The sequence below is a fragment of the Lynx canadensis genome, chromosome B2 (assembly GCF_007474595.2).
Source record: "Lynx canadensis isolate LIC74 chromosome B2, mLynCan4.pri.v2, whole genome shotgun sequence".
Classification (NCBI taxonomy): Eukaryota; Metazoa; Chordata; class Mammalia; order Carnivora; family Felidae; genus Lynx; species Lynx canadensis.
In genome coordinates, this window is record NC_044307.1 from 49,882,014 (window position 1) to 49,905,000 (window position 22,987).

The 22,987-nt window shown below is 40.5% G+C and overlaps 1 protein-coding gene across 1 annotated transcript in view; it reads right to left on the reverse strand.

Annotated features, from left to right (window-relative positions):
* The window catches only part of PKHD1 (PKHD1 ciliary IPT domain containing fibrocystin/polyductin), a 486,267-nt gene that overhangs the window by 307,882 nt on the left and 155,398 nt on the right, over positions 1-22,987 (reverse strand). Inside the window, 2 exon segments of the mRNA XM_030315703.1 lie at positions 2,567-2,779; positions 21,705-21,861. Of these exon segments, the coding sequence (XP_030171563.1) occupies positions 2,567-2,779; positions 21,705-21,861 (370 nt within the window).

Here is a 22,987-nt window from a genome sequence, read left to right on the forward strand (position 1 = left end):
CCTTACTATACTGCCCTGCCAGAGGGGAATCTAAGACCTCAGGTGTGCAGGAGAGGGAGACAGGGGAGGGCTGATGAGCTGCAGGCTGGGCTGGGGGTTCCCTGACAGAGACCTAGAGAAGGGAGCCCTTACCTGGTGACTGCGCTCTCTCCCGTGCAGGGTTTCCTTCACATGAATGAAATGAGGCAATAACATTTCAGAGAGGAAAAATACCTTGTGTTCACTTCGAAAGCTTTGTGGCTTATGAGAGGTCCTAGTTACTCCCAAACTGGCAGGACTCTGGGGAAATGAGTACAGCAACCTAACCCTGGAAATGCAGGAAAGGAGAAGAGTAGGAGGTTGGGGGGCGGGGGGCCAGAGAAACAGAAGGAGAGAAGGGAAGGAGAGGAGGTGTCTGCCTTCTCAATGTCCAGTAACATCACAGGGCTAAAGTAGCAACATTGTTTTGTAAACTTCAGAATTGTCAACATATTTTAGAAGCATCTACTCTGCTTTGGTTGCCCCATAATTGAATGATGGCCAGCAATGGCACTAACGATTTTCTTAATTTGACAATTATTTAAACACAAAGGCTTAGGAGTACAGGGTACATTGAGAATGCACATACATAAGGTATACTTATGAGCTGTTATGCTGATCCTTCATAATAGAACATGAGCATGGAAAGGGTTGGAATTAAAGAAGCCAAGGAAAAGAATTAGGAGTCCTCACACTTCTGCGTTTGAATTTCCATTTCTAGCAAGAGTTGTGGGTCTGCATTTTACAGGACAGTGGCTTTCAAATCAGAGGACACCCGTGATGCTTCAGAGTCCTTCAGATGATCTACAGAAAATACTGTTCTGTGCCTGCTTGCACTCTCCACCTGTGTTTTTTCAGTGCTAAACAGCAGCACATTGTATTGATGACGTAAGTGGCTGTTGGACTGGAGCTAACATTGAAGACCATGGCTGAAGTTTGAATAGATAGAAAACCTTGGTGGATGTTGGGATACAACATCGATGATGCTGATGAAGATAGGAAAGAAGAGTCCTCCACAAATTAGAACTTAAGAATCAATATTGTAGACATTTTGAATTTCTCTCCAGATAGTTATAGGTTTTTTAAGCCTTACAAAATACATTCCCAGTGTGCAGCAGTCTGGCTGGTCCAAAGATGAAATGCTTGATGAAAAGATTTCACTTCCTATCATAGAAAGCTAAAAGGGCCAAAAGAGTGCTTTTCAGTAAACAATGACTGAAGCCCATAGATGACACTAGTCCCTCCTTATCCATAGTTTTGCTTTCTATGGTTTCAGTTACCCGTGGTCAACTGCAGTCTCAAAGCAGATGATCCTCATATAGATGACTATATGTCAGAAGATCAATATTTGCCTAACACTGGGTCGCAGTGCCTACCTCATTCACCTCACTTCATGTCATTATGTAGGCATTTTATTATCTCACGTGATCACAAGAAGGGTGAGTATAAAGTAAGATATTTTGAGAGAGAGAGAGACCACATTCACATAACTTTTACTATCATATATTGTTATAGCGGTTTTATTTTATTTTTAGTTATTGCTGTTTCTCTCTTATTGTGCCTAATTTATAAAGTAAACTTTATCATGGGTGTGTATGTATAGGAGAAAACATGGTATGTATATGCGTTTTGTGCTGTCCATGATTTCGGGCATCCACTGGGGGTCTTGGAGCCTATCTTCCACAGATAAAGATGACTACTGTATAACAGAGCCTTGACAGAGCAAAATGGCAGAGTCCTCAGCATATGCACACATCCATGTCTAGAGTAATTATTCTATGATAGGTAATGGGGTTTTAGTTTGTTATGCCAGTATAGGAATGCCCATGTAGGTGACATCATGTTTTCTGGAGATTGAGCCTGCATTTTTATTTCCCTTTGGCTCACGCTATGTAACCAAAAGTACATAAGAATCCAGAGAGAGATACTTAAAGCTCATCATTTTATACTTTGCTGCAGTTACTAACACAAATCTCAATGGCTTACCATGACAAAGATTATTCCCTGTTCACGCTGATGTCGGCAATAGGTGGACCTCAGCTCTGCCCCTACTGTCTTCATTTTGATTCCCAAACTGAAGGAGCCAATCCTACTTGGGACAGCCTCTTCTCAAGCAGAGGAAAAAGGGCAAAATGGCCAAAGCATTGTAACAGCTCTTAAAACTTCTACTTGGCCATGCAGTATATCACTTCCACTCACATTCCTTGACCAAAGCAGGTCCATGGCTAAGCCCCATGTCCCAGTAGGACAGGGAAGTGTGGTCCAACCACTGGGAGACATGAAAGTCACCTGACGGTGGGTGGAGGTTATCGAATCCTCCTACTGGTAAGTGAGGAAATAACTGGAGACTAAACGTACTCTGTCTGCCACAAGAATAATAGCCACTAGCATTTCTTACTTAAGGAAATAGTGCCCATGCTGTAATTAACTTTGTCGCCTCAGCAACAGATGGTCCAAGATTTTTAAGAGGTTTTACCATTGCCCCATCACCAGCACATGGTCTAGACACCGTTCTACCTCATCTCTTTGGGTCCACTGCTTCACTCACCATGCAGGGAAAGTGTTCCACTCCTCACAGCCAGGAACTTGACACCATATGGAAAGAAAGGGGTAGAGTGAGAACTCCCGTAGAGTTTGATCTCGGCTTTGCCTTGGAAGGGCTTGTCCTTGGATCCAATCCGGAGCTCCCCACCATCAGAAATGAGGATGGAGTGTACCCTGAGCTCAATGGGTCCTGGATCCATGAAAATCAGCTTGCCTCCTAATGGCCAAAGAGAAGATTATCAGTCCCTGGGAGGATAAGGTTCACCACCTTTTGACAGTTCCAATGTCTGATGAAATCCTCTTTATTTATATACATTTGCTGGAATTTAGACTTATTTTATCTTGCTCTCTCTTCTAGAAGCACAATAGAATATGGATTGGACCCCCAGGGGTAGACGCACTATACCACTAAGCCAGTTGAGGCTGGCTATCACTATTCACCACATCTCTATGTTATTTTTCATGGCAATATCCTAAATGCCCAGCAATTTAGGACTGGTCAAATAAGGGATGAGAAAGTCACCATTTTGGCCATCAATCAACAGATAAAAGCAGCCTGTAAAATTAAGTTTAGAAACAAGTGAATAAAAAATAGGAATAGAAGAAAATATGGGAAAATTATACAAATTATGACACTAGGGACTGTAATTAGGGCTGCCATCACGACGTATGCAGCATTTTACCTGGCCAATATCCATTTTACTTCACTTTTGATAACAGACACTAATTTCCTTAAGAAATTGCTCTGCTCCACTCAACAGAGTTGAGTGGGATTGTCAATCAGAGTAGCCTGTCCTACTGTAGTCTAAGCCATGTACCCATGCTTCAAATGAAAATCTGGAGCTCAATGGAAGAGAAGACAAGAAATGTTTAGATTTTAGTAATTCCATTGGCGGCATCTAAATGAGCCTGAGAAGAGGTTTCTATTTCTGAGGCCCCCACCTGCTAAGCCCCTTCAAAATGCCCTGAACAGCTATCGTTTCTACACCTAATTTTCCAGACTTTCTATCAGTTCTTGTAAATAACCCAATATATTCTCCCTAAATTTCCTATTGTAAAAGAAAGTTGGTTTCCATTGTTAGCAATCAAATAAACTTAACTGATACAGATATGTTTTCTTCAATAACCAAATTTTCTGTGATGTAGGAGTATTATTTTACAATAAAATTAAATTGTGAGAATTAAATACTTAAGAAATTAAAACATGCTTTCATCTTTATAATACTTTTCTTTAAAAGAACTTAGAATATTTGTATTTCATATAGAATTTTCCCTGTAATGCCAAAATAATTAAAGCATCCCATCTAAATAACCACTTTAACCTGAATGAGTTACTAAACCTATCTCCCTCCTGCATATGGTTTGCAAAAGTACTGGACAAGACTCTTCTATCCTGTAACAAGGTTGTAAGAGGTTTGATTTCATACTGGAAACATCAGGAGCCCTCTTTTCCACATCCTACAACAGCTTGCCACCTAACTCAGAATGAAAGTCAATGTCCTGATACTGGGCTGCAAAAGGCCCTTCATGATTTACCACCCATCTCCAGTTCCCCTGCATCATCATCTACAACTCACCCCTTCACTCACCTGCCCTGAACACACTGGCCTGCTGGTCAGTTCTCAGCAGGACTTACTTGTTTTCTGACCTGCTGTATTCTTCTGTCAGGTATCCCTGTGACTCACTCCCTCTTGTTTCAAATCAAATGTTAACTCCTCACTGAGGCCTTCCTCTCCAGGCTATACAAATAGCATGTCCTCACTCCTTACTCAAATGCATTTTCTTTCATAACACTTACCATCAGGCACATTACATATTTACGTGTTTAGTGTCTGCCCTCCTCCCCCCCACTAGAATGCATGCTTCATGAGGGCACTAATCTGTTTTGTTTACCTCTGTATTTCATTGTCTAGAACAGTGACAAATAGGTAGGTGGCACTCAATATATATAATTGTAGAGCAAACTAATAAATGGTTATATCATTTTAGAGAATCTGGATTAAGTATCTGAATTTCGTTTATGGATACACAGAAAATGGCTCAAAAAGCAGATTCTTCTGGGGGCACCTGGGTGATTCAGTCGGTTAAGGGTCAGACTTCAGCTCAGGTCATGAGCTCATTGCTCAAGGGTTCAAGCCCCACGTCAGGCTCTGTGCTGACTGGCCAGAGACTGCTTCAGATTCTGTGTCTCCCTCTCTCTCTGCCCCTCCCCCCTATTCACACTGTCTCTCTCTCTCAAAAAAAAAAAAAAAAATTAAAAAAATTTTTTTACAAAACAATTTCTCCTGTAGAAAGGAGAATCTCAGTGAGTGAGCGGCAGTGAAGACCAAGACTCTTCAATTGCTAAATTTAGTCCTAAATCCAATGTGCCAAGTTATTTAGTTGTATTGTTGTTTTCCAGAAATCACAACTGGAAGTATTTACTCAAACATGTACTGGAGGGATGAGAGGGAGAGCAGAAAAAGGCTAAGATGCCCTTAGTCATTTTTGTTTACTTCCATCCTAGCACAGAGATAGTGATCAGTTAACATTTGACCCAATATTCAAACGTGGAAGCCATCTCAACCCTGACCTTCTGCTCTAACATTGCTCTTCCATTTTCCTCAGTCCTCTTCATTGAACCTTCTAGGCTTATATCCTGAAACCCAAACTACACACCATCAGCAACAGTCATAGGATGTTTATGTGGATTTTACCTCTGAAAGTGTTCTTTCAGTCACAATTTAGAACAACACACCCCATGTGGGTACCCAGTTTCTTCCTTGGTAAAATGTGCACAATAAGAGTTCTTCCCTCAGAGAATTATGATGGCATTTCTTTAAGTGAAGCTTACAGATCCCCAGTCTCGGGTCTGGCACCTATTAGACAACGCAGTGGTGTCAAGTGGCTCTTGTCAAACTCACTGTCTGCACTTGCCCCACTGGTGCCATCACTACTCATTTGCACACCTCCCCCATCACTCTAGCACTACTGGTCTCCCTCCTTCCAACATCTCACCATTGGCAGGTCCCCCTTTCCTTGTGAAGCATGGTACAGTGATACATGCTCAGGTAAGCTATTCAAGACGCAAGAAAATGTCCATTGATGTGCAGGCTTGATGCTACGGCAGCACCACATGACTTCCAGACTTCCAGAGGACCTACTGGCAATTTTTACTTTAATTTTCCCTTCCATTGTCATCACAATGACAATAATAATCATCAAAAATGCAATAATAGTGGGGCGCCTGGGTGGCTCAGTCGGTTGAGCATCCGACTTCAGCTCAGGTCATGATCTCATGGTTCCTGGGTTTGAGCCCCGCGTTGGGCTCTGTGCTGACAGCTCAGAGCCTGGAGCCTGCTTTAGCTTCTGTGTCTCCCTCTCTCTCTGCCCCTAACCCACTCGCGTTCTGTCTCTGTCTCTCTCAAAAATAAATAAACATTAAAAAAAATTTTTTTAAACAAATGCAGTAATAGTCATTAATCCTGCTGTGAACAAGAGGGAAGAAATGTGACCTCTTTACTAAAACTTTTCCATTCACAGTCACATATCATTAATGTCCCAACTAATTATTTTCAACTGGTGGACCATGGATTTGCATGGTATGACTCCTCCATTATAAATAGTCAGGAAATGTGAACTCACCTTGATGAGCAAGTGGTAAAAACAGGGGGCAGACTCTGCCTATTAGCCTCTCAATGACCCTCAATAAGTCCCATAAAATTGCTAGGTCTTAGATTACCCAGTTTCCAAATCTGTCCTACTCAGTGCCTGGGGATGATCTGTTTTCTCATCATTCCCATGCAGGACAGAACCATGCATTCACCAAGACTCTTTCCAGCTTTAAAACATCGGACATCTACGTCTTCAAGAATGCATTTGGATGTGTCTTTGGCACTGATGGAGACAGAGAGCTCATGTTTTCCTGATACCGCCTATGCTGCAGTGAACTTGGCATTTCACTTGGGAAGAGTATCAACATATATAGTCAGAAATTCAAATAATTCTACAGGGAAAACAATGGTGCTAACACTTATTAAGCCCCTACTGTATGTCAAAATCTTTAGATGTGTTGTCTGAAATAACCTTCAAAATAAGTCTGAAGTCAGTATCATGCATCATATTTCACAGTCCAGAGAGTGAGAGGTGGGAGAGGTGGTCTCTCTCAGCCCAGAATGAGCAGAGCAAGCCTTAGAACCCAGGACCACCTTCCAGAAGAGTTCATATTCAATCTACATCTGCAAACCCTCCCAGGTCGCTTTTTTATTAATTAGAATTATCACAGTTATATTTAAAGAAAAACATGTGTTAACCTAAGTGAAGTTGGCCTGTGGCTTGTTTATATATGTTTTATTTCCATTTTGTAAATGTAGAGATACCTTGCCTCATGCAAAACAGGATTTGAGGCAGAATACAAGGATTAGTGGGTAAATTTATAAACCTGGGCTTTGTTCCTCATCCCATCAAGCAAAATATTAAACACACAAAAACAAATGGGTAGAAATTTAGAAACATCATTTACTGAGGGGAGCTAATAATGACGCTAATGAAGGGAGAAAATGAATGATTGGTGTTGGCAAGAGTACTAAAAACAGGACTAATTAATTAATATGATAACCATTACTCCCTGCTAAAAAGCCTTCCCTCCTTACTTATCAGTGGCAAGTATAAGGAAATCTAGGTAAATTAAGAAGAGAGTTTGATGAGGAATTCATCTCTTTTTAATTGAAATAATTAAAAGTGGTAACAAAAATGAAAGCTTCTCAGTGTGAAAGAATGTAAGGTTTATACCCAAGCTAGCTCTGTTCCAAGGCCCCAAGTGTTATCTCCTCACACTTTATTAGCTTAAAACAAATATCCAGTGAGCTGCTTTGGAGCGTAGTGACTTGAGATAGGAGGGCACAGGGAGGACTTTATTCCTCCACTTTATAGAGCTTGACCACATTTCTGAGCACTGAAATAAAGAGCAGGGCTGAAATCGGCCTGTGGCTGTGACCCTTAAGTTGCTTATTATGATTGTTCATGAAAGCTGAGTATGTCCCACAAGTGACCTTGGGTAATTTTATAAAAATCAATCAACCATCATTATTGTTACTTCCCCTCTAAAATAAATAAATGAACACAACTTTTTACATGTAATCACTCTTTTCCATTCAACATCCCTTTTATTTCTTTTAAAGGGAAGTCAAGGAGACTTTTAGCAGCTAGCTCATGTTTGCAAAGTACATCAAAACCTGCTTTTCGCTAACCCCACAATTAGCCATCCTCTGTAATAACCGCGGAATGATTTGTTGTATGTGTTTTGAAAAAAAAAAAATTACACAGTTCTAGCTATTTTCCCCTTTATGGTAAGAATCTAGAGTATAAATATTTTACCACACAATAAGACTCCAAAGGAACTGGCTACGCCTTCTATTTGCAATTCTTTGCCTCCCTTCCCTTGACCCCTCCCCAGCTAGGCCTTTGCCTGACAAGTCTGTAAGAACTGGTCCTATGAAGGTCATGATGGCATCCAGACTGGTGAATCCAAGTCTCGATGCTCTGTTCTCGCCTGTCCTGAGTGGCCAGCAGTATATGATAGGCTAAGTAACTCCTTTCTGGAAAATCCTTCCCCTCACTGGCCAACACTGTGCTCTCCTGGTTTTCCTCCTACTCCCCAAGACTCCCCTCCTAGCCTCCTCAGACTCCTCCTGATTGTCCCAACTACTGACATGCAGAGTATCTCAACACTCAGTCCTTCTACCACTTTTCTTATCATCCTATGAACAAGGTTGTCTCACCTTGTCCTAGGGATTTAAATACCATCACAGGCTAACGGCTGATGACTCCCAAACTGGTATCTCCAAGGCCCACCTCTGCCCTCAGCTCAAACTCACATACCCAACTACCACTCAATATCTCTCCTTAGATGTCTCACAAGCTCCTCAACTGAGCACATTCAAAAAAATGAACTCCTCACCTTGTCCCACAGATCATCCCACAGTCCTTGCCGAGGCCGCAAATGGTAACTCCATTCTTCCAGGTTCTCAGTCTGAAAATTCTAGCATCAACTTTCACTCTCACAGCCAATTCTCCAAGAAATTTTGTGCATCCTGCCTTCAGAAAATCCCCATGATCTAAGCACTTCTCACCACTTCCACATCTACCGCTGGGGTCTAAGTCACTCTCATCTCATCCCCAGATTATTGCAACAGCCTCTCAATTCTGCTCCCTGCTTCTGTCCCCACCCCCACCTGCACCACAGGGTCTATTCTCAAAACAGCATCAAGTGGAATTGTTTTCTTTTCTGTGAACCTTGTCATGACACCTCTCTGCTCAGAGTTTCCAATGGCTCCCACCACACTTGGAGGCAAAGCTGACCAAATCCTACAGGCTTGGTCCTCTCTGGCCCAGTCTCACTCTGCTCTCCTTCAGGCTCCCAGTCCTCTGTTGCACTGACCTTCTTACTCTCCCTACTTCACGGCCTTTGCCTTACTGTGTGCAAATCCCACCAGCTGCCACTAAACTCCCTCTCCACCCACTCCATTTGCTTAGCAAATCGAACAAAAACTATAATTTACATTCCTGACTGCCTTCTTTAGAGAAATGAACTCTGTGAGAGCAAGAATTTTGGTCTATTTCATTCACAACCATAGCCCCTATACCTACAACAGTGGCTGGTCCATAGGGAACTTGGCAAGTGGTCAATAAATACGTGTTGAATAAGTAGGAGTTGAAGTTACAGAAGTGAATGAGGTCTCCCAGGGTGCCTGGATGGCACAGTAGGTTCAACTTCCAACTTCAGCTCAGGTCATGACATCGCAACTCGTGAATTTAAGCCCCATAGGCCCGGGCTATCTGCTATCAATGTATAGCCTACTTCAGATCTTCTGTACCCCTCTCTCTCTGCCCCTCTCTGGCTCATTCACACACTTTCTCTCTCTTTCTCTCTCTCTCTCTCTCTCTCAAAAATACATAAAAACTTTTTAAAAAGAAGACATTAATGAGGTCTCCCAGGGAGACCGTGGAGAGGGAGAACAGAAGAGAGATAAGAGAAACAAACTGTCAAATATTAATATCTGAAAACCAGACTAAGGAGAGGAAGTAGCAAGATTCTTCGGTGTGGGTCACAAAACTTAGGTGAATTACAAGATTTGGAAAGTCCTAGTGACATAAGCTCTAGGAAGAATTTTAAGAACTAGGAAGGTGGTAGATGAAAAGATGTCATTATGTGAACTTTAGAAGGTTTGGGGGAGAAAGGGTGCAGAGCAAGAGTGCACTTCCTTAGTGGGTGAAAGCCAGGTGATAAAATGAACCCAGTGAGAATGACTCCAGGGTTAAGCTGAGGGAAAGTCAGACGGGAATGGAGGCAAGGCCCAGGTAGGCATCTGAGGACCTCAATTAATTCCATCAATCTATAACCCAAACTAGATAATTCATTGCTCAAAGCCTGAACTCCCTAAATTTGTATATATAAACTATTCCATTTACTTGTTTATATTGATGAACCCCCATTCAGTTTTTTGAGTCAACCTTAAATAATTCCTTAAAACATTTAGCAGCCTGGATCTGGTTACCTTTCCTGTAGTTATACACTCAAATACATAGGGAAGCCTCTGGAATTCTCTCTCTCCCTGGAGAATTGTAGAAAACTATCCATTCAGGGTGGACAGACCCCTCCTCTGCCTGGGTAAGAAGAGCTGGCTGAGCTATCCGGGCCCATTACTGCACCCTAACGGACGGTGTTGCTGTAGGGGTGGGCATCAGGAGGAGGTGAGAGAGAGAGAGGGGAGAAAAGTAGTACTGGGGGAAGGCAGACACAGCCCAAAGCTGTGTTGGGGATGCACACAGCTTCCTTTGTTGGCAAGATCCGGATTAGGCTTGTGCCTGATCCACTGGAGCAGAGCCTAGAAGCCTTCGAGGTGGGCTTGTCCCCGGCCAGAAAGGCGGAAAATCAATTTGGCTGGCAAACGAGAGCCCCCAAGAGCTCAGTGCACGCTCCATAATCCTATCCACTAGCAGCTCAGGAAATAGATGCCTGAGCCCTCACATATTCATGGGGGATGTGAGGCATAAATCAGGCTTTAAGGATTGGGGGCGAAGGGAATGGACTCTCGGGCTGGTTACTAATTAATCAAGCACAGAACACCTAAACCTAGCAACCTGGGAGCAAGCCACACACACACAGGCACAGGCTGCTGCTGCTGCTGCTTTTCCTAATGGTTTTTTTTTTTTTCATTTCAATTAAAATAGATATCGAATGAAAATTTCCCCTTTAGCTGATGCTGCTTATGCATCCCCCCGTTCTTCCTTTAATTAAAAAACATGCTTATTGCAATACTTGCCAGAATCACTTTAACGGTATTTTAATTGTAATGTCTCTGCCTGATTACAAAAAGAAAATATGAACTCAAAAGTATGGGCAAAAGATGTTCTCAGGGTGCAGGAAAAGAATCACACACCTCTCTGAAATGGATGCCACGTGCTAATTCCTTAATTAGCCCAGTATTACTGTCAAACTGGCAATGAAGACTGGGGGGGGGGGGTGGGGGTGGGGTGGGGGGAATATCTGAAATAAAATCACCGACTCAGAGCCACACACTATGGCCATTGGGAGAAATCATTTTCATCAGCTCTGATTTCCCTGGCAGGATAGAGAACCGCATGTAATGAAGAATGCCATGCTCAGGATTGGCCCTTGCAATGTGGCCAGCCAAGTTTTCACTGTTCTTTGCAAAGGGTCGCATAGCCTTTGGGAAAAGATTAGCAGGGCTATATTCATTGGCTTCCAGTCCTGACAATTCTATATGGCTCCCTTTACTGCTTTAGCCTAGTAGTTCTCAAACTTGAACATGCATCAAAGTCACCTGGAGGTCTCCAAACACAGATTGGCAGGTCTCATACCCAAAGCTGATTTGCTATGGGGCCCCAAAATTTGCATTTCTAGCAAGTTCCCACATGATACTGATGTTGATCAGGGACCACACTTTGAGAACTACTGCTCTAGGTAAACTAAGCCATTGCTCTAGGTGTCCATATTCTTATGCTGTATACTCTCATCTAAAATCGGTTGAAAACTACAAGGCTGGTATTGCAAATTAATTCACTTCTTCATTCATCCAACATTTGCTGTTATTTTCCACCCTTTCTGCTAGGTGCTGACATTAAAAAAAAAATGCAAAAAATACAGTCTCTACATCCACAAGGTCAGGTGAAGTTTAATTGCCCCCGGTAAATAGAAACACCCTGGTTTTAGTGAATTGGCCAATTTTACAGATAATTGAGAAAGATAAAGATTGTCAATCAGTTTTTACTTTTTGCTCTGAAACATAAAACTCATTAAGTTAACTATAAATTAATTAACTCTACACTAGCTATAAGTTGTAAACATATTCGTGGGAAAGAAACTACTAGAAATATTCAAAGGAACCAAAACACAGATACAAATAAATGCCTTCGTCATTATAGCTACTATTATCAATTGCTACTTAACTAAACCTTGGTTCCTTTCTATCTCCCAAAAAGCATCACTTCCTTTTTCCAACACAGCTTCTGGCATTTAAGTAGTCAAGTCCCTCAGCTGTTCCATGGATTTCTAAAAGTCACTTAAAATCTCAGGGTGGTGGGGAGGAAGCTGTTTGTAAGCAGGAAATGAAAAGACCAGGGGAACAAAAAAAGAACAATCCACAATCACACAAAACAACAAAAACCGATCTTTTCTTTAAAGTCTATACCAAGCAGATAAAAAAAATCTCTCTAGCTACCAAGTAACTCATTCATTCAAATGATCTCCTTCCTTCTCTCTATCAACATTCAATTAGCATGTACTCATTCACATTTTTTTTAATATTTATTTATTTTTGAGAGAAACAGAGCACAAGTGGGGTAGGGGCAGAGAGAGAGGGAGACACAGAATCGGAAACAGGCTCCAGACTCCCAGCTGTCAGTACAGAGCCCGACTCGGGGCTCGAACCCATGACCCGTGACACCATTACCTGAGCTGAAATCAGATGCTTAACCGAGTGAGCCACACAGGCACCCCCAATCACATTTTTTAATAGCCTTCTAACTTGATACATTTCTCGAAGCAGTTCAAAAGGTTCCAGGTCTAATTGTTCTCTGACTATTGTGAACATAATTTGGCTATAGCATAATAACTTCACAAGTGAAAGATCACAGTTGTTTCCTCATAGTATTTATTTATTTAAAAAATGATAACTCCTACCTTTTCCTGACCCTCAGGAATATTACAGTACATGAGAAATAAAAGTAATGAAATGCTTAGTCTCTCATTTTTATATGTGTAAGAATCCTGGGTACATAAGCATCCCAGATTTCCAGTTCTGCTTTTGACCTTGATAAAGAGGATATGGAAAACATTAATCAAAAAAATGAGGTAAACACTTAAGGAGATGGGTGTCTGAGTGGCTCAGTTGGTAAAGCATCTGACTTCAGCTCAGGTCATGATCTCATGATTCGTAGGTTCAAGCCCTGTGTTGGGCTCTGTGCGGACAGCTCAGAGCCTGGAGCCTGTTTCAGATTCTATGTCTCCTTCTCTCTCTACTCCTCCCCTGCTCACACTCTGTCTCTCAAAGATGAATAAACATTTAAAAAAAAATTTTTTTTAAAGAGGTAAGTAGAGATCAAACCCTGAAGGACCCTATAAGCCATATTAAGGAGTTTAGGCTTGATTTTAAAGGCTAATGGAAAGTCAGTGAAGGCTTTTAAGTAAGAAAGTTTGAAATATTTATCTTTCATTACTGAAAATATTACAGCTTCTGTGCTAGGAAGGGACTGGTCCCTTTTCGATAGCATTTTTCATGTTACAACATTCAAGTTGTCAAGACATAAAACTGTAAATTGTTTAATATCTATCTATCTGTCTGTCTGCCCATCTATTGAAAGCATGTCCTTTCTCATAGCTATGGCTTATCTTTCATTTAAGGCTAATCAAGCGTGTCTGGGACTGTTCTCTGGAGGTAAATAATGTAAGTCATTGTCTGATTGGGAAAAATAAGGGGTTTCAGAGCCAAGTGTCCCCCACAGTAAAAAGCCTTTGTCTCTGATCTCCTGATACACAAATAGTAAATGAAATTGGTCACTGTCTGGACTAATCCACTAACATTTGAGAATACCAGGAAGGACTCTGATTACAGAGAAATCCACAACTGACATTAATCTGCCTCTTTAGGTCAGAAATTCATTCATTAGTTCACTCATTCAACAATTATTTGAATACCTACTATGTGCCTGAAGATGTAATGTTCTCTCTATACAATGGTGAGCAAAAACAGACCTGGATCCTACTTCCTTAAGTGTATAACCTATATCACCCATTCTCCAAAGGTAGAGGGAATTAAAAAACACACCCTGATATTAAATATGTAGTCACCAGCAAAAGACTAACATATGGAGACACACAAGGTAAAGGGGATTCAGGGTGGGTTTCAAAAAGGCAGGTCTGTCTGGGGTGCCTGGGTGGCTCAGCTGGTTGAGCATCCGACTTCAGCTCAGGTCATGATCTCATGGTTCAAGAGTTTTGAGCCCCATGTTGGTTTCATTGCTGCCAACACTGAGTCGGCTTCGGATCCTCTGTCCCCCCTCTCTCCTGCTTGTGCCCTCACTTGCTCTCTCTCAAAGATAAATAAAACATTTTTTTAAAAAACCTAAAAATGTCAGATTATTTCTTTCTGGATGCTGACATCTTCACGAGGCTTCCTCTTTTGACTACTGCAAAACTCAGCCCATTCTGGAGCACCATGATTGGAAAAGTGGGAAGAAAGCACATTAACTCCTTTATTGCACTTCCCTCCTAACAAAGGGAAAAGAGTCACCATCAATTCCATTTTCTGCATTGATTTGAGGACCAGCACCCTACTCAAAGCTAAAGGAGAATCTGTGGCTCCCTCAAATTTGAACTCAGGCCCTCGGTTTCCTGACCAAACTGCAGTAAGTCAAACTTGCTGCGCTGTGTGCACATAATTATCCCATCCCCTGCCTTGAAGAGTAGCTATGTTTCAGCTGGGAGAAGAGTCAATCTCCTTTTTCCACCAACTTTTAATTACTTTAAACATACCAATTTGTAACAAATTTTACCAGCCCAAATAACCTTCTCATGTTGACCAATATATTATATACTTAAGAAAGAAGGAAATATTAATGCAGAATATTTCATTTTTATCAGAACTCCAGCCTGCCTGCGGTTAGATTTTAAATCCATGCTGATATCTGTGAGGTCGAAATTATGGTCACTGGGTAATCTGCCCAGTGACTCACAGAGACCGAATGCACACGGAAACCACAAGCTATGTCCCAGGGCAGTCCTGCCTCATGGCATTCCCAGATCACAACACTGGTAAAGCATTACCCGAAGCCCGCACCTAGTGAAACTGAGGCTGATTGGGTGCTAACCACAAGGAAGAAAGTGTAGAATCCTGAGGATTAAAAAAAGGCTGTGCTGGGTACAGCACCAAAAACCTCACTCTGAAATCCTCAAATCCTTTCCAGGGATGAAGAAATTCTGCAAAGAACTTGATAGTGGATCAAGAGAAGGTAGCTCATCTCAACGAGCCAAGAATATTCATTTGCATACCACAGAAATCCCAAATATACTAAAGAGATCTCAGTACCTTCAGAACTGTAGACCACAAAAAATCAGAGAAAACAAGACCATATTCTGAACAGCACCAGAAAAACACACTTCCATTAAGTCAAAATAACAAGGAAAAGGGAGACAACCAAATGGACAGACTCTGCTCCTGCCATCTCTGTATCTTTCCCTCTCCTGCCATAGAAAGAAAAGCACTTCAACATGTATTCTGAAGATAACAGAGGCAAAAGCAATACAACGTCCTTATTACCAAGCTAATTCTTTCAGTAATCCAGTTTGCTTTGTATATAGAAGCAGCCACTATCTGTAAATAAAATTGCAACTTAGGCCTGATATTTCAGCCATCTCTTCTGTTATCCCCATCAGTCCGGAAAACAAAATAAAACAAAACAAAACAAAAACTATTAATTGGGTATTTACTCTGGACCAAGCCCTGTGCTGAGGGCTTTACAAACATTCCCTCATGTAATATTCAAAACACCCATCTGAGTTGCACAATACTTTGTAGACTTGCCACACAATAGCAAACAAGTAAATGATAGTCATCATTGTTACTGTTGCTGTCATTATAACAGCCATGACCCTAATGAGGAGAAATGTGAGGTTTATGGAGGTTATGCAACTTGCCCAAGGTCACAGGACTAGTAAGAAGCAAAAACCAGATTCAGACTGCTTTCTCTGGCCCAAAAGCCTGCTAAGCATTTAACTGCTTTGGTATACACCAGTAGACCAAGAAATAGAAAATCACATTAAAGGAGACCAGTGCACTATTAAGCAGCAACAGAGACTAGAAATAAGTTTCTGCTCAAGCATTTTAAAGGGATGGCATTGTAAGTAGGAAGAAACTGAAATGTCTTCCTTCTGAAAGCCCAAAACCAAGGGAAGATGGGTTTCTAGAGTTCATTCCCCCATTGACCCTTTCTTAATCATTATTTCTAGGCCACTTTATGTCAAACTGCCTGGCCATCAGAAGTGAGAGAAATTCATTGCTTCATTCAGAAAATATGAATGTTTCTCCAACTAGAGACTGCAAACTCAAGATCCTTGTCCAGGATGCATAACGGCTCTGACAAGAGGGTAACATCCCTCCTTTGTTATTATGGCTCATCATAATTACTTGGGATAAAATAATAAATTTTAATTCAGCGATGCTTATGGCCGTCGGGCATCTTAACATAAAAGAACAAAAAATATAATTAATTAAATCAAGGCAATATGCCTATTTCCATCCCAGCTCATTAGTATTAATTGATTGGGTTAATTCTCTTTTGTGTTTAATAGTAGCTCCTAAAAATCAATCTAAAAAAGAGGGAGAAATGGAAGGGAGAAGTAGAGATGGTAAGTAAATGAAAGTTCTGAATATTTTGTTAATTAACTCAAAATATAATAAATATAGCTTACACTCTTATGGTCACAAAAATAATGTGCCACTTTTTAATAAAGTTCAGGAATCAGTACATATAGCATCATAAATAATGGCTAAAATTTTGCCTCAAAGAAATGTATAATCTTCCTCTCTAAGTTGTACTAATAAGAAAAGACTATCAATTCTATTTTACAGATGGAAATACAAGGAAGGCACAGAGAATTCAAGACTCTTGAGGGCCATATGTAGAGGTACTGTATTAGTTTTCCTGTTGTAGGGGCCTACCTAGTCTTCTACATATTAGAATGCTGGCTTCCATGTATGGAAAAATAACATAGAAGATGCAATATTTTCATAAAGTAGTTCTAAATATAGTCGTTAGGTGATCTAATTTCACTTTTATGTAACACTAATCCTTTTCTTAAAGTATATATATTCTTCACGTAGAATGTCACCTTTGTAATGTGGGAATGGAGGAGAAAGTGCCTCCACCAGTGATACTTTTTGTTTGTTAAAATCTTTTGAAAAGATTATTTCTGGCTTGAAACTTTTCATGCTTTATCTTGGCCCATAGATGATATCAGAAACCGAAAGAAAACTCCACTCAGCTATTTTTGTGATACCATGAATGGGTATGAGAAAGAGAGACAGGGGTGCTGAGATGGTTCAGTCAGTTAAGCGTCTAACTCTTGATTTCGACCCAGGTCATGATCTCACGGTTTGTGGGATCGAGCTTTGTGTCGGGCTATACACTGACAGTGTGGAGCCTGCTTGGGACTTTCTCTCTCTCTCCCTCTCTCTCTATCCCTCCCCCACTTGGGTGTCTGACTCTCTCTCTCAAAATAAATTAACATTTTTTAAAAAGGGAAAAGAGAGTAACAGAGATTCAGAGACTGAATTACTGTTGATGATGATGATTCAATCTTATATTTGAATAAACTTTTTATTATCCCTCAAGTACTTTCACACACTGTATAGTCAAGAGAAGATATTATAGGTTTAGAGCAATACTAGCAACCAGATTTTTGAGAGTTGGAGTCCTTTACCAGTTCCAAACGCCTTTTAGAAACAGAAAAATAACTTACCAATGGATTTTGTATTTCTCACAATTCACAGTGGCATACACTTATATATAGGTATATGTATGTAAATATATGTATTTATGTGTATATATGTGTGCATATATACATGTGTGTTTACATATGTACCTATGCATACGTATATACCTATATATGTAAGAACAACTAAAGACAATAAAAGTTAGGAAAAGTGATAATTAAGAAAGCAAGAGTTTAAAAATTATGCTTTTTAAATTTCATACGGGATCTGAACTCTGCATCATTTTAGCTGTCCATCAACCATAAGCACATGGTTTCATTCAACCATCAACACATACTCAGTATCCTACACACTGAAGAGACAGTAGTAAATAGATTGGTGAAGTCATTTGCCTTTTGGAGGTTATGCTAGCAGAGGAAGCAGACTATGAACCAACAAGGAAATTTATAATATGTGAGGATAAATTGTTATGAAGAAGATAAAGCAAAATAAAAGGAAAGAGAATAGTAAGAAGTGGTTGCAATTTCTGAAAAGATGACCATCAAGGCCTCTCTAATAAGTTGATATTGTCTCAGAGAACAAACAAAATAAGTGAGCCAGCCACATGCATACCTGGAGGAAGAGTATTCCAGGCAAAAGACATTTTGGGCAAAGGCGTGAGGTATGTGTACACCTGGTATGTTTATAGAAGAGCTGAAACAGAATGAATGAGGAAGACCAGTCAATGAAGGGGCCAGAAGTTTGATAACGGTTAAGTTTAGATTATTCCTAATTAAATGAGAAGACACTGGAGGGTGTTAGAGGAAAGAAGTACAAGACCTGACATATTTTTAAAGGATGTGTACAATAAACTATTGGGGGGTTACTTTAGCATATGGCATAAGAGTCAAACACCAATGACTTAAACACATGAAGTCTTTTTCTTCAATCATGAAATAACTTCAGAGGTGAACAGTCCCAGTTGCAGTGTTACTACTGGCAACTCCAAAATCATCAGGATCCTGAGTTTCTTCCATCTTTCTGCTTCCCCATTCTGAATGAATCACCTCATTGTCCAAGATGGCAGCTGAAAATGTAGCTATTATATTTACATTCCAAGAAGCAAAGAAGAGGAAGAAGCAAGGACAAATAGGGCATGCATCCTAATGGGTCAACTCTACTTTAGGAACTTTCCAGATACCCTGTACCACACCTCCCCTTATATCTCCTTGATTGTCTCTAAGCCACAAGGCTATGTCTAACTAAAATGGAGGCCAGGAAATGTAGCATTTTGGCTGGATACTTTGTTGCCCCAAACAAAAATGGGGGGTCTGCTACTAAGGAAGACAAAGAATCAGAAACAGGGGAATCGATTACAGGGCCATTTGAAATGGTCCCAGCCAAAAATTATGTTGCTTAGAACTAGATTGGTACCAATGGATGTGTTGATCTATGAGACACAAGTCAAAGGTCCAGACAAGATTCACTGATGGATTGGTCATGGGATGTGAGAAACAGAAATAAGTCTAGGATGTTTCCAAGGTTTGGAGCCTGAGTCACTGAACATGAACAGTTCCAATAAGCAAGATGGATTCTCTGTGTATATGAATGGTCAAAACTTATCTCAGACATAAATGATAGGGTCTTCACCTCCTACCACCCAATCCTAATCTTACATTCTTGATACCCACTCCTCTGGAGTATTGTGCCTTACTGCTTGCAACACATATTTTAGAATTAGAAATTTTACACTTTTGAGGTGGCTAGGTGGCTCAGTCGGTTAAGCATCTGACTTCAGCTCAGGTCATGATCTCACAGTTTGTGAGTTTGAGCCCCACATCAGGCTCTGTGCTGACAGCTTAGAGCCTGGAGCCTGCTTCGGATTCTGTGTCTCATTCTCTCTCTGCCCCTCCCCCCTTGTGCCTGTCTCTCTCTCTCTCTCTCTCTCTCTCTCTCTCTCTCTCTCTCTCTCTCTCTCTCAAAAATAAATAAAAATGTAAAAAAAATTAAAAAAAAAGAAATTTTACTCTTTTGTATTTTCTCCCTAATTAGCTTCTCTAGTGATAACGCACATTTATTCACGTTAAGTATTAGTCTTCACTTTTTCTCATACCTCATACAAATTCCTAGGCCACTTAACAAGTATCCAGAAGGCATGGTTGAATCAAATTTGATCTGTGTGGCTTCCCTGTTATCATTCTTTCTAGAAGCTATGACCCATCTATGTATGATAAAAATCTCAGTTTCATTCCAGGCAACCCTGCTCTCTGCCAACAACTCCTGTACCTACTTGTACAGAAACCAGTGTCCGCTACTTACCCTCACATTCCTACCAATGGCCCTACTCTCCAGGAGAAAAGAGGGGATCCTTCAGATAACTCACTCTCCCTCTCCACAGGATAAGAGTTTACTCCTCTAAATCTAGCTCACTTATTCCAAGTAAATTCAGATTGAAATATATTGCCTGGACCAGGAGTATTAATAAAAGCCACTTTTAAAAGGTGACAGGTCGAGACAACTATTTGCATTATTCAGATGTTGAACTCTCCAAAAGTAAGAAATCAAGTGTATATTCCTCATGCCACTGCCTTTCTCTTACCCTTTACTTTCTGATGCCTCTTCTCCATCTTCAGTCTCTGGCCCTATCGCACCATTGCTTGATTGAACAATTACCTGGAACTAATGGGACATCCAGAGAGTCAGTTGATCTAGACTTTTAGCTGGAAAAGTTCTCTCAAATAATATCAATATAAGGCAAAGACCCTTGAGAGCCTAAAGGTCATCTCATCCTTCAGCAGCATTTGACTCCTGGTTAAAGGTCTACAAAGAACATTTTTTAAATGTTTATTTATTTTTGAGAGACAGACAGACATATACAGGATCCATGTTATCAGAGCAAAACCTGATGCAGAGCTCAAACTCACGAACCGTGAGATCATGATCTGAGTCAAAGTTGGATGCTTAAGTGACTGAGCCACCAAGGAGCCCCTACAAAGAACATTTTTAACCTGAGATTATAAGTCTAAAATTTTCCTTTGTCACTGCTAGTCCTTAGGTAGTTGATGTCCATCAATAAGTCAGCATTCCCCAAAGCCACTGGTCATACACACACACACACACACACACACACACACACACACACACACACACAAAGACAGGTCAATAACCTAAGCTGACAGACAATTTTTCCTAAAGGATACAAATTAACTGATTTGCCTGAACACTTCTTCCTTGATATCAGAAACACACACACACACCCCTTCCAAAATATAGAATGTGAAATGCCTAATCAGAAACCTGATTCCATCCATAAGAGACAGATATCCATATTACATTAGTTTATCCCCTTCAGAATATTTTATTTTCCCTTTATTTTCCCCCATGCTCTTACTTTAACAAGAACAAATGCCCTTGTAAGTGTTAAACATATTTTTTATAAAGAGTAATGTTTTAGTGCAGAGTTTTATAGCTACCCATAACTAATCACATTTCCAAAGCTATTTTCATTTGCCAATGAAGACAGCCACTTTGATAACCATTCCTTATTATCAGCCACTGAAGTAGGCAATGATTTTTATTCTCATTTAACAGATAAGGAAACAAATGCTCCAAGAGGTGAAATAAGTGACTTAGTCATTTGGTGATGTGGTGGAGAAGTTGAAATTTGAATTCTCATCCAACTTCCCAGACCCTAGAGCTATGTGGCCAGATTTTCAATAAGGAAGCCTATTTATATGACTTTCCAGGGGACCAGGAAGTCAAAACCACAACAGGGTAAGAGCAGGAAGACATTGCTTTCTTGGCAGGGAATTTCAAAGGCAGCAACATTAACCACTTTCAGAGCATTTTGCTATATTGTGGGGGCTTCCCTGGACAAGCATGACTACAAAGTGCCTGAATAAAGAAGCATATTCTTTGGTAACATTATTAACCTTCTTTTATTTGAAAAAATAAAATAATTAAGCTCTGTGCTTATAAGAGTCAAAAGAAAGGGCCTTCATTTTGAACACTCTGACCACTTCTTCCTTTTACATTAAAATCTCAATTTGTTCCCAGAATAAATTCTCAACCAAGTGTTGGAACTTATCCAAAAAGTTCCCCTCCCTCCTGCCCCCAAAATGAAAGAATTATATATGGTAATGCCACCACTGATCTCCAAACTCCACAAACCTTTAACGTGCAGGAAGCTGAGGATGCTTGTGTTGGTGTCAAGCAGTAGCAATTGGCCATTCTCCACTGTGACATTGTCGCCATCTTGTGGCACTCTCTCAGGAAACCAACTGTAAGCCCTTGACCATCTCAGGCAGAACTGAAAGGAAAAGTTGCCCTGGAAAACAGTTTTAATGTTTTATTTTGTTTGGTTTAAAGCATAATAGTATAGAGGATCAATCTAAATGGAAATCTCTTAAACTAAAATTAATTTGCATGTAACGTTAAACGTCTCGATAAAATTAGTCACCCTCTCTTGACTAACTCAAAAAGGGATAAATACAGAAGGGGCAAAGTTACACTTGAAATGTCTCTGTGTTGGCCACTGGAATTCTCCAACAATGTGGTGCTGCTCATGTTTTCTTACCTTTTATTTTTCTCCAGGACAAGTCCCTTTCTACTGAATAGAAGGGTCGATCCCATTTTTTATTTTTATAGACATGTATTGAGTCTTGAACAAAAAGTCACAAATATCCTGGAATCGAGTGAATTAAAATGTTCTGCTTGATGGGTGGCATTTTGCTTTATGTAATTGGTATCATTTTTCATTGGCTCTACTGCCAAGGGTCCTTGTTTTATAGGAACATTCCTCTTTCCAAGTCCAGCCTCCCACTCTGTCTCTTTTTGATATTGTTGTTGCCTTTCCCTCTATGCCTAGTGCATCAGTGCTGAAAACAAAATGCATAAATGAAATGCCCACTGACTTCAGAGGATAGCTTGAGTGAGTGATGGGCAGGGAGCGAGGCTGAGAGGGGCCCAGATAAAGAAGCACCCCCTTCCCACTCAGACTCCAGTCTCCCTCACAGAACTGTTGGCTTTTCCTTTAATTTATGGTCACACTGAAGTCACATGTTTTTCAAAAAAGGAATGTAAAAAACCACAGAAAGCAGTATTCAGCTCATGTAAGAGGCCAAGAACATGTCTAAATATCTTGTGCAGTTATGGGACTATAATTATGATAAGTAAAATAAAATCAGAATAGAGAAGGTATTTCCCTCGAGGTAGTACATACATGTGTCTGCCTCTTTCCACACACTTCTTCCCACCCAGATTCTCACCAATATGAAGCTTGGGTTCCTATAAAAGAACTGCCTAGAAAGTCCTCTTGTGAGGTGTTAGAAGCAGATGGGAGAAGATCATTAAGAAGGGAAGGCATGTTTATAATACCAATAACTACACCTACACAGAGAATAGTACCCTGGAGTATTTCTGAGAGAGAAAATGGAAAAGTGTGTAGCCAGAAT